Source organism: Scyliorhinus canicula, chromosome 20 (assembly GCF_902713615.1).
Source record: "Scyliorhinus canicula chromosome 20, sScyCan1.1, whole genome shotgun sequence".
Lineage (NCBI taxonomy): Eukaryota > Metazoa > Chordata > Chondrichthyes > Carcharhiniformes > Scyliorhinidae > Scyliorhinus > Scyliorhinus canicula.
The window spans coordinates 59,267,377-59,280,642 of NC_052165.1; the positions used below are offsets into that span (position 1 = coordinate 59,267,377).

The 13,266-nt window shown below is 48.4% G+C and overlaps 1 protein-coding gene across 2 annotated transcripts in view; it reads left to right on the plus strand.

The window, feature by feature from the left end:
- Positions 1 to 13,266, plus strand: part of kiaa0930 (KIAA0930 ortholog) — a 139,837-nt gene that overhangs the window by 100,469 nt on the left and 26,102 nt on the right. For both annotated transcript variants that reach the window (XM_038780773.1, XM_038780774.1), the window contains exon 6: positions 10,422 to 10,562. In XM_038780773.1, coding sequence (XP_038636701.1) covers positions 10,422 to 10,562 — 141 coding nt within the window. The remainder of the gene's footprint in view (positions 1 to 10,421; positions 10,563 to 13,266) is intronic.

Sequence of the window (13,266 nt, forward strand, 5' to 3'; positions counted from 1 at the left end):
GACAGTGCGCAGTCAATTCCAGCTCCCCCCTGACCCAGAGTCGCAACACAATGATTCTTCAAAAAATAACCAAAGCCTTTAGCCCTTGGCTGCCCAATTATTCCAGTCACCAGGGTTGTACGTTTAAACATAATTAAGCTTATTAATAACAATAACTATAATTGAATATGCAGCAAATGCAACAGGTTAACTATTATCTAACTCCTGACTGCCCCCTCCCTTTCAATTTCCAATTGAAAAGCTTTTTATTTTTGCAGCATCTCTAATTTTTTCATTTGTAACCGGATTTTAGCTAATTAAAAAACAAAGATAACAAAGAACAGCACAGGAACAGGCCCTTCGGCCCTCCAAGCCTGCGCCGATCATGTGTCCTATCTAGATCAACTGCCTGTATCCTTCTATACCCCGTCTGTTCATGTATCTAGCAAGATAAGTCTTAAAAGTCACTAACGTATCTGCCTCAACCACCTCAGTTGGCAGTGCATTCCAGGCCACCACCACCCTCTTGTGTAAAAAAACTTGCCCCGCACATCTCCACTGAACCTATCTCCCCTCGCTTGAAATTGTGCACCCTTGTAATTGTCATTTTCGCCCTGGGGAAAAACTTCCAACTGTTCACCCTATCTATACCCCTCATAATTTTATAAACTTCTATCAGGTCGGCCCTCAGCCTCCGTCTATCGCTAGGGAGAACAATCCCAGTTTATTCAATCTCTCCTCAGGGCTAATACCCTCCATACCAGGCAACATTCTGGTAAACCTTTCTGTACTCTCGCCAAAGCCTCCATGTCCTTCTGGTAGTGTGGTGACCAGAATTGGACACAGTATTCCAAATGTGGCTTCACCAACGTTCTATATAACTGTAACATATTTTGCGAGCGTTTATACTCGATACCACGTCCTATGAAGGCAAGCATGCCATATGCTTTCTTTACCACCATTTCCACCTGTGCTGCCACTTTTAAGGATCTGTAGACCTAAACACCCAGATCTGTGTGTGTGTGTGTGTCCGTGTATGCTCCTGATGGTTCTGCCATTTATTTTATAGCTCCCACCTGAATTGGATCTACCAAAATGCATCACCTCACATTTGTCCAGGTTAAATTCCATTTCTCCGCCCAGTTTTACAGCCTATCTATGTCCTGCATGTATTCTCTGAAAATCTTCATCACTATCCGCAACTCCTGCAATCTTAGTATCATCCGCAAACTTGCTAATCGGACCAGCTACATTTTCTTCCAAGTCATTTGTATATAATACCAACAGCAGACGTCCCAGAACTGATCCCTGCGGAACACCACTAGTTGCAGACCTGCATTCGGAAAAACACCCTTCAACTGCTACCCTCTGTCTTCTATGGCCACGCCACTTCTGGATCTATCCAGCTAGTTCACTCCTGACCCCATGTGATTTAATCTTTTGCACCAGCCTGCCATGAGGAACTTTATCAAATGCTTTACTAAAGTCCATGTAGACAACCCATCCACAGCTCTTCCCTTGTCAATCATTTTTGTCACTTCCTCAAAAAACTTAATTAAATTAGTGAGACATAACCTTCTCGTACAAAACCATGTTGTCTGTCGCTAATAAGACCATTCGCTTCCAAACGTGCATAGATATCCTGGGTGGAATTCTCCGCTCCCCACGCCGGGTGGGAGAATCGCGGGAGGGCCCCCTGACATCTTTCGCGCCCCCGCGATCCCCCCCCCCCCCCCCCCCCCCCCCAGCTCGGAAGAATCGGCGCTCGCTGTTTTTCACGGCGACCAGCGATTCTCCGACCCCGATGGGCCGAGTGGCCTGCTGTTCACGACCGTTTCACGACGGCGGCAAACACACCTGGTCGCTGCCATCGTGAAACAGGTGGCAGATGCCCGTTTGGGGCTTCTAGGGGGCCGTTTGGGGCAAGAGCACCACGACTGTGCTCGGGAGGGGACAGGCCCGCGATCGGTGCCCACCGATCGTCGGGACGACGTCCAAATCGGACGCACTATTTCCCCTCCGCCGCCCGGCAAGATCAAGCCGCCACGTCTTGCGGGTCGGCTGAGGGGAAAGACAGCCACCGCGCATGCGTGGGTTCGTGCCGTCAGCGTCATGACGTCAGCCGCACATGCGCGGGTTGGAGCCGGCCAGCCTGCGCATGCGCGGCTGACATCATTAGGCGCGCCGGCCGTGTCATTCTCAGCGCGACGCCCCCGCGGCTGAGATTTACGGAGGGCCGCTCCTAGCCCCGCCGGGAGGGGAGAATAGGGGGCAAGGAGTGGCCTCCGAGGCCGTCGTGAAACTCGGCCGAGTTCACGACAGCCCTCCCGATTTTTCCCAGGAGCGGAGAATTCCGCCCCCTATCTCTGAGAATCTTTTCTAACGATTTCGCTATCACTGACGTCAAGCTCACTGTCCTATAATTACCCGGGTTATCCTTGCTACCCTTCTTAAATAATGGGACAACATTGGCTATCCTCCAATCCTCTGAGTCCTCACCTGTGGCCAACGTGGAAACAAAGATTTCTGTTAAGAGGTTCAGCGATTTCATCTCTTGTCTCCCTCTGTAATCTGGGATAGATGTCATCTGGCCCTGGGGATTTGTCTACCTTAATGCTTTTTAACACACCTAACACTTCCTTCCTCGTAATAGTAACCAGTTCTAAAATGTTTACACATCCCTCTGAGACACCACCAATCAACATGACCGTCCCCTTTATGAATACCGATGCAAAATATTAATTTAGGATCACACCTACTTCCTTTGGTTCTGCACATAATTTCCCTCCTTTTTCTTTGAGTGGACCAACTCTTTCTCTAGCTGCCTTCTTGTTCCTAATATATGTATAAAATGCCTTAGGATTCTTCTTGATCCTGTTTACCAAGGACATTTCATGATCCCTTTTTGCCCTCCTCTCCCTGCTTGAGCTCTTTTCTACTTTCCTTGTATTCTTCAAGTGCTTCAACTGTTTTAGTTGCCTCGGCCTCACATATGCATCCTTTTCCTTTTTGACTAGACTCGCAATTTCCCTGGTCATCCATGGTTCTTGAATCCTGCCTTTCCTTTTCACCGGCACATGCCTGTCCTGCACTCCCATCAATTGCTCCTTAAAAGACTCCCACATGCCAAATGTGGATTTACCCTCAAACAGCTGCTCCCAAACAACAGCCTCCAAATCCTGCCTAATCTGGTTGCCTTCCCCCAATTTAGCACCTTAACCCTAGGACAACACTCATTCTTTTCCATTAATATCCGAAAACCTACGGAATTGTGGTCATTGTTCACCACATGTTTCCCCGCTGCAACTTTGATGACCTGGCCGGGCTTGTTTCCTAGTACGAGATCCAGTAGAGCCCCCTCTCTAGTCGGACTATCCACATATTGGTGCAAAAAACCTTCTTTGGACACACTTAACAAATTCCTCACCATCCGGACCCTAACCCTAAGGGATTTTCAGCCAATATGTGGAAAATTAAAATCTCCCACTACAACAACCCTATTATTTCTACATATATCCAGAATCTGCTTACATATCTGTTCTTCAACTTCCGCTGGGCTGTTAGGAGGCCTGTCGTACACCCCCATCATAGTGACTACCCCCTTCCTGTTTCTGAGTTCTACCCACTGTGCCTCGTTACTTGATTCTTTCAATATGTCCACCCTCTGTACAGCTGTAATATGTTCTCTAACCAGTATTGCAACTCACCCACCTCTTTTACCTTCCCCTCTGTCTCACCTAAAACACCTATATCCCGGAACATTTAGCTGCCAGTCCTGTACCTTTTTTAACCAAGACTCTGTTACCGCAACTACGTCCAAGTTCCGTGCATGAATCAAGTCTCTAAGTTCATCTGTTTTCCCTGTTATACTCCCTGCATTGAAGCAGATACACTCCAGATCTCCAGACCCACGGAGTATGACCTTCTCCAGCCTTCCCTTCCTCTTAGCCAGCCTGACTGTGGTACCATGCTCATCCCCAGTCTCTACACTTGCTGGCTTACTATTCTGATTACCACCCCCCTGCCACATTAGTTCAAACCCACCTGAACCATACTAGCAAACCTCCCAGACAGGGTGTTGGTGCCTCTCCAGTTCTTGTGTGACCCGTCCTTGTATTGGCCCCACCTTCCCTGGAAGACATCCCAATGATCAAAAACACTGAAGCATTCTCTCCTGCACCAGTTCTTTAGCCACGTGTTCAGCTGCACTAGATCCCTGTCGCTAGCCTCGATACTCTTTCTACCTATGTTATTTGTGCCAGTGGACAATGACCTCTGTCTGATTTCCCTCCCGTTTTACAATGCTTTGTACCCGCTCAGAGGACCCTGGCACCAGGGGGGCATCCCTTTTACGGCCACAGAAGTGTCTATCTGTGCCCCTGACTATTAAATTCTCTACCACTATTGCTTTGCTACGATTTGTATCCCCGTCTGTGCAGCAGGATTAGTCCTAGTGCCTTTGCTTTGGCCACTGCTGCTACTGTCTCCTGATGGACCTTCCCCCTTATCAGCATACTTGTTAGATAGAGGGACAGCCATAGGGGACCCCTGAACTATCTGCCTACCCCGTCTGGCGGTCACCCATCTACCTTCCTGTACCTTGGGTGTGACCACATCTCTGTAGCTATTCTCTATAACAATTTCAGCTATTTGTATGCTCCTCAGTGCTTCCAGCTGCTGCTCTAACTAATCCACTTAACCTTCGAGATGTCTGCTCTCTTTCATCCCCGCAACCCTCCGTGATATCTGCTTCTCCATCTCCACAACCCTCCATGATATCTGCTCTCCTCCATCCCCAACCCTCCGTGATATCTGCTTCTCCATCTCCACTACCCTCCATGATATCTGCTCTCCTCCATCCCCAACCCTCCGTGATATCTGCTTCTCCATCTCCACAACCCTCCATGATATCTGCTCTCCTCCAGCCCCCAACCCTCCGAGATATCTGCTCTCCTCCATCCCCCAACCCTCCGAGATATCTGCTCTCCTCCATCCCCAACCCTCCGAGATATCTGCTCTCCTCCAGCCCCCAACCCTCCGAGATATCTGCTCTCCTCCAGCCCCCAACCCTCCGAGATATCTGCTCTCCTCCAGCCCCAAACCCTCCGAGATATCTGCTCTCCTCCATCCCCCAACCCTCCGAGATATCTGCTCTCCTCCAACCCCAACCCTCCGAGATATCTGCTCTCCTCCAGCCCCCAACCCTCCGAGATATCTGCTCTCCTCCATCCCCCAACCCTCCGAGATATCTGCTCTCCTCCATCCCCAACCCTCCGAGATATCTGCTCTCCTCCAGCCCCCAACCCTCCGAGATATCTGCTCTCCTCCAGCCCCCAACCCTCCATGATATCTGCTTCTCCATCTCCACAACCCTCCATGATATCTGCTCTCCTCCATCCCCCAACCCTCCGAGATATCTGCTCTCCTCCATCCCCCAACCCTCCGAGATATCTGCTCTCCTCCATCCCCCAACCCTCCGAGATATCTGCTCTCCTCCATCCCCAACCCTCCGAGATATCTGCTCTCCTCCAGCCCCCAACTCTCCGAGATATCTGCTCTCCTCCATCCCCAACCCTCCGAGATATCTGCTCTCCTCCATCCCCCAACCCTCCGTGATATCTGCTCTCCTCCATCCCCAACCCTCCGAGATATCTGCTCTCCTCCAGCCCCAACCCTCCGTGATATCTGCTCTCCTCCAGCCCCCAACCCTCCGAGATATCTGCTCTCCTCCAGCCCCCAACCGTCCGAGATATCTGCTCTCCTCCAGCCCCCAACCCTCCGAGATATCTGCTCTCCTCCAGCCCCCAACCCTCCGAGATATCTGCTTCTCCGTCCTGCAATCCTCCGAGATATCTGCTCTCCTCCAGCCCCAACCCTCCGAGATATCTGCTTCTCCTCCATCCCACAACCCTCCGAGATATCTGCTCTCCTCCAGCCCCCAACCCTCCGAGATATCTGCTCTCCATCCACCAACCCTCTGAGATATCTGCTTCTCCTCCATCCCCCAACCCGCCGAGATATCTGCTACTCCAGCCCCCAACCCTCCGTGATATCTGCTCTCCTCCAGCCCCCAACCCTCCGAGATATCTGCTCTCCTCCAGCCCCCAACCCTCCGAGATATCTGCTCTCCATCCACCAACCCTCTGAGATATCTGCTTCTCCTCCATCCCCCAACCCTCCGTGATATCTGCTTCTCCTCCATCCCTGCCGAGATCTGCTTCTCCTTCATTCCCACAACCCTCTGAGATATCTGCTCTCCTTCAATTCTGGCCTATTGTGCATTCCGATTTTAACTTCTGCACTGTTGCTGACCGTGCTGTAACTGCCAAGGTCCTATACTCTGGAATCTCCTTCATAAATGTCTCTACTATTCATTCCTCCTCTTAAAATCCACCTCTTTAACTGAACCTTTGGTCCTCTCTCTAATATCTCCAGATGTGGCTAGGCATCAACTTTTTGTTTTATAATGTGAAGAGCCTTGGAATTTTTTATGATCTTAAAGCCACAAAATACATACAATATATTGTTGATGGTGACATCTAATTAATTAATGTGTTCAATGCAAAATAAAAGTCCTAAGGAGTCTCCGAAATGAAAATCGACTGGGAAACAGAGGTAAATTGAGGAGACCAGGGAGATATAAAGCACCAGAGTCATAAAATGACCTATTGAGAATCATTGGTACAGAGAATGGAAAGCAACAGGACTTAAGGAATGGACACAGTGACTAGGAACAAAGAAGTCTTACAACACCAGGTTAAAGCCCAACATGTTTGTTTCAAACACTAGCTTTCAGAGCACTGCTCCATCCTCAGGTGAATGAAGAGGTGTGTTCCAGAAACATATATATAGATAAATTCAAAGAGCCAGACAATGCTTAGAATGCGCGCATTTGCAGTTAATTGAATCTTTACAGATGCAAAGATAGGGGTAACCCCAGGTTAAAGAGGTGTGAATTGTCTCAAGCCAGGACAGTTGGTAGGATTTCGCAAGCCCAGGCCAGATGGTGGGGGATGATTCGCACCTCAATACGCCAACATCTTCATGCACAAGTTTGAACAAGACCTCCTCACCGCACAGGACCTTCAACTGACGTTATACACCAGATACATCAATTACATTTTTTTCCTTTGGACCCACGGCGAAGAATCACTGAAACGACTACACAATGACATCAATAAGTTCCATCCCACCATCAGACTCACCATGGACTACTCTCCAAAATCAGTTGCATTCTTCGACACACTCGTCTCCATCAAGGACGGTCACTTCATCATTTCACTTTACCGCAAGCCCACGGATAACCTCACGATGCTCCACTTCTCCATCTTCCACCCTAAACAGCCATCCTCTATGGACAAGCTGTCCGTATACACAGGATCTGTTCAGACCAGGAGGAGCGTAACAGACATCTACAGACGCTGAAAGATGCCCTCGTACAAACGGCGTATGGCACTCGACTCATCGATCGACCGTTCCAGCAAACGCCACAGCAAAAAACCACACCGACCTCCTCAGAAGACAAACACAGGCCACAACCGACAGAGTACCCTCCGTCGTCCAGTACTTTCCTGGAGCGAAGAAACTATGACATCTTCTTTACAGCCTCCAACACGTCATCGATGAAGATGAACATCTTGCCAAGGTCATCCCCACACCAACACCACTTGCCTTCAAACAACCGCGCAACCTCAAACAAACCATTGTTTGCAGCAAACTGTCCAGCCTTCAGAACAGCGACCCACAACACCACGCAACCCTGCCATGGCAATCTCTGCAAGACGTGCCAGATCATCGACATGGCTACCACCATTACACGTGAGAACACATCAGGTGCGCGGTACATACTCGTGCAACTCGGCCAACGTTGTCTACCTCATACCCTGCAGGAAAGGATGTCCCGAAGCGTGGTACATTGGCGAGACCATGCAGACACTGCGACAACGAATGAACGGACATCGCGCGACAATCACCAGGCAGGAATGTTCCCTTCCAGTCGGGGAACACTTCAGCAGTCAAGGGCATCCAGCCTCTGATCTTCGGGTAAGCGTTCTCCAAGGCGGTCTTCAGGACACGCGACAACACAGAATCGCCGAGCAAAAACTTATAGCCATGTTCCGCACACATGAGTACAGCCTCAACTGGGACCTGGGATTCATGTCGCATTACATTCATCCCCAACCATCTGGCCTGGGCTTGCAAAATCCTACCAACTGTCCTGGCTTGAGACAATTCACACCTCTTTAACCTGGGGTTACCCCTATCTCTGGATCTGTAAAGATTCAATTACCTGCAAATGCTCGCTTTCTAAGCATTGGCTGGCATTTTTGAATTTGTCTATATGTATGTTTCTGGAACATACCTCTTCATTCACCTGAGGAAGGAGCAGTGCTCCGAAAGCTAGTGTTTGAAACAAACATGTTGGACTTTAACCTGGTGTTGTAAGACTTCTTACTGTGCTCACCCCAGTCCAACGCCAGCATCTCCACATCATAGGAACAAAGAGTTTTTGAACTTTACAGTGGAATTGAGCAGTTAATGATGGACACATGCTAAGGTCAGTTAACAGTTCGTTGTTAGTGCAAAGATCCCTAGATGAATAGCTTGCTGAGTTAAGGGTGTCGTGTTAGGTACACTGGTATAACACTGGCTACAACTGGATGTAGCATTGATCAAAAAGATACTCCAGACCTTGAAGTTAGTTCAGTCAGGTTTATTGAACTAATAGCACAGTTAGCACAGTTCTCTGTGAGTTCGACTCTCTGCTAACTTAAGTGTGGTTACTCTGTCTGACTGAACCAGACTAGCTCTTAGCCACGTGGTGTGAGATTGTAACAACACCCTTGATTGACTCTCTAGATGTTCATCAGTGGAAAGAGGTGGAGTGTGAGTGCCTCGTGCCTTTTATAGTCAGATCCCACCCCTGAGTGTCCTGCCTGCTTATTGGTCATGTCCATTAGCTGCTTGTCTGTATATCATTATGTGTGTGTTCGCATATCATTACAAAGGGGTCAGCAGTCTTGTGCCTCAAGAAGAAATAATTCATGTTTTTTTTCTCTTTGATTTCAATTCAAGATCAGTTGTGATCTGTGCCTTTTTCCGGTGCATGATAGCCAAGCTAAATATATCTGTATTTTCTCTGAGAGATTTATTTTGCCAGTTTACTTTGTTTTAATCTAGTTTCCTCTCAATGACAATTTCCTTAATTCTATTCGATCCTGTTTTTCGTATTCGTCTAGCAGGGTGTAACATTTCCTGAATCAAGTCGTTGTTGATTTCCAATTCCAGTACCCTTTCCTCAGCGGTGTTGCATGCTGGGTAGCTCAGCTAATTATTGGCACAGTCCACCGCCCTTGGCCCTCTCAGTCGTATACAGGAGTGTATGTTAATACAAGAGTCCTTTTCAGTCTTCAGATACGTTTCTTTATTAGTTCAGGGAAGAATCTTCGAATAAGTAATGCCTCATCTGGCTTTTCTAGAAAGAAGATTGCGGTCTGTCTCAACTCTTAAATGGAACATCTAAGATTGCACCAAATTGTAAAATTAATAATCATTTGTTGACTATTTTATTCACAGAGTAGGAGCTGACAGAGGCATACAGTTTTAGTGGAGGGAGGTGATCTCAGCTGACTTGATAGAATGACATATTTTCATAACGTTAGGCTTGGCTAATTCAAAGTAAGCCGTAAGGAGCGATTTAGATCAATTTTCTCTCTCAGATAATTATCCAGGCTAGTTTTTTGACTCCCATTTGTTACAGTTGCCTACTTTGGTTACACCTGTTTCTTGATCCTACTTGGAGTTGTGCTATGATAGGTATGGCTAAGAAGTTTGCTTTCAACTCGAGGGATTAATGTGCGTTGTTCAATGCTAGACTAAAAAATTAAACGAACAAGAGATAACTTTTAAGATCTTTGCAGAATGTGGATAACGATATTAGACAATGTGCGGGATTCTCTGACCCAGCCAACCCGGCATCAGGAAATTCCCGCCTGAGGTCAATGGATCGCCCATGGCAATCTTGTGGCGGGTTGGGTGGAAGAACCTGGCCCATTATCTTAGTTGGCTGGACGGCTGGTTCGTGATGCGGATCATCACCAAAGGCGTGGGTTCCATTCCCGCCCGAATCCAGAGTGCGGTGGATGCCTGGACATTGAGTAAATTTGCCCCTGATTCTTATGCAAAAGCTAAAGTTATCCATGAAGGCCCAGCTTTCTCAACCTTACCCCTCGCCTGAGATGTGGCGACCCTCCGGTTAAATCACCAAAGGGGAAAGCAACCTTTAGTACTCTGGGGTTATGGTGACTTTCTTTCATTCATGAGACAATATTGTCTAATTGGTAATATCGAGGTGTTGGTTATTCTAGTTGAAGAATCTGTGATTTTGCCTTTTGCATCTGTCAATATTGCTGTTGCTATGTAACCTCTTCTGTTTTGTGCAGGTATTCAGTGACATGTCAGTGGGGGAGGGAGAAATGGTCTGCGTTGAGCTTGTCGCTAGTGATAAAAACAACACATTTCAGGGAGTAATCTTCCAGGGGTCCATAAGATATGAAGCACTAAAGAAGGTATACGATAACCGGGTAAGTGAGATGCTCTTCTCTAACCTGCAAACCCTGAATAACCTGGTAATCTTGCTGTATTGTGTAGAATCTCTCTATAATTACCTTGTTGAGAGACACATGGATTACTATAGTTTTGGTCTTGTTATCTAAAGAACAATGTTAAAGGAAGTGCAACAAAGTTCTGCCAGATTGATTCCTTGCCTGGCATGAGGGTGTTGATCCATGAGAAGGGATTGGTCAACTCTGCCTAGAGTTTAGTAGAATGAGCAGCAAACTACCTTAAATGTAAAATTCTTCAGGGGTTTGACAGGATGGATTTTTGGGAGGCTGTTTCTCTTGGCTGGGCAGTCTAGAACTAGGGGTCATGGTCTTACAATAAGGAGTTGGCAATTTAGGGCTGTGATGCGGAGAAATTTCTCCATTCGTCGCGTTGAGAATCTTTGAAAATATAAGCAATGATCCTATTAGTTCACTGTCACCATGCAGTCTACCAACTAATATTACCTCACCTCCTGTGAAGGCCACTTTAAAAAATGGACACATAACCCCATTGTCAGGCTAGCAAGAAGTTTGTTGCAAAGTTAATGTTACCAAGGCTCCCTCCCTCTTTGTTGTGCAGAGGTCTCCATCTTGTGAGCGTTTAATAAATGGGACATTTAAAAATGCATGTTTTTCCCCCCATCCAATGATTAGGTACTAGTGTGATTTTGTGATTCCTATTTTTTCTTTAATATTTTTATTCTCCTTTTTCACAATTCATCTCCCGAATTTACACCCAACAACAATCAATAACCAACAACAAATATCTCAAACCCCATAACAGTAACAACGATCCCATCCTCCCACCATGTCCAGGCATCAGCCCGCACGTTAACATAAACAAATAGAACATAGAACATAGAACATAGAACAGTACAGCACAGAACAGGCCCTTCGGCCCTCGATGTTGTGCCGACCAATGATCACCCTACTCAAACCTACGTATCCACCCTATACCTGTAACCCAACAACCACCACCACCACCACCACAGGGTGGAGAGGCTGCTCTCCATCCCAGCAGGATCCGCCTTCGGGCGATCAACGAGGCGAAGGCTATGATATCTGCCTCCGCACCCGTTTCCAACCCCGGCTGGTCCGACACCCCGAATATGGCCTCCAGGGGACCCGGGTCCAGCTTCAGGTGCACCACTTTGGAAATTACCCTAAACACCTCCTTCCAGTACTCCCCTAGCTTTGGACAGGATCAAAACATATGAATGTGATTGGCGCCCCCCCCCCCCCCCCCCCGCAACTTTCACACACATCTTCTACCTCTTCAAAGAATCAGCTCCTCCTCGCCCTCGTGAGGTGTGCTCTGTACAGCACCTTCAGCTGTATCAGCCCCAACCTCGCACACGAGGTGAAGGCATTCACTCTTAGGAGCACCTCACACCAGACCCCCTCCTCTATAACCTCTCCCAATTCTTCCTCCCACTTCGCTTTGATCCCTTCCAGTTGTGCCTTATCCTTTTCCAACATACCTCCGTATACCGCTGACACTGTCCCCTTCTCCAGTCCCCTTGCCGCCAGCACCTCCTCCAACAACGTGGAGGCCGGTTCCTCCGGGAAGCTCTGTATCTCCTTCCTGGCAAAGTCCCGAACCTGCATATACCTAAACACTTCTCCCTGCTCCAGCCCATACTTCGCTTCCAGCTCCCTCAATCCTGCAAATCGACCCCGAAGAAACAAATCTTTTAGAGTCTTAATCCCCTTCTCTTCCCATTTCCGAAAGCTTCCGTCGCACCTCCCTGGCTCAAATCTGTGGTTCTCCAGAATCGGCATTTCCCTCAACCCTGCCCCCAACCTGAAGTGCTGGCGAAACTGCCTCCAGGTTTTCAATGAAGCTATTACTACCGGACTCAGAGTATTTCCCCAGAGCTATCGGGAGCAGCGCTGTTGCTAGTGCTTTCAGTCCCGACTCCCTGCACAAACTCTCCTCCATTCTGACCTACTGGGAATCAACCTCTCTGACCCAGCTCCGCACCTTCTCCACATTCGTCGCCCAGTAGTAGTACATCAGGTTCGGGAGACCCAAACCCCCTGCCTGCCTTCCCCTCTGTAGCAGCACCTTCCTCACTCTGGCCACCTTCCCTCCCCATGCAAACGAGGTAATCCTCCCCTCAATCTCCCTGAAAAAGACTTTGGCAGGAAAACCGGTAGGCATTGAAACAGAAATCGTGGCAACACATTCATTTTAACCGCCTGTACCCGACCCGTCAGTGACAGAGGGAGACCATCCCACCTTGCCAGATCGGCTTTCACTCTCCCCACTAAACTAGTGATGTTGTATCTACGAAGTCTTCCCCACTCCCACGCAACCTCCACCCCCAAATACCTAAAGTGGGTCCCTGCCCTACGGAATGGCAGCCGCCCCCCCCCCCCCCCCCACCCCTGCCCCCACCCCTCGTTGAGACACCACAAAATACTCACTCTTGTCCAAGTTCAGCTTGTACCCATAGAAAGACCCAAATACCTGCAGCAACTCCAATATTCCTCCTATCGACGCATTCGGCTCCGACACGTACAGCAGCAAGTCGTCGGCACATAAGGACACCCTATGCTCTATTCACCCCCTCACTATTCCTTTCCATGCTCCCGAACTTCTTAATGCGATGGCCAACGGCTCAATCGCAAGCGCAAACAGCAGAGGGGACATAGGACATTCCTGCCTCGTCCCATGGTG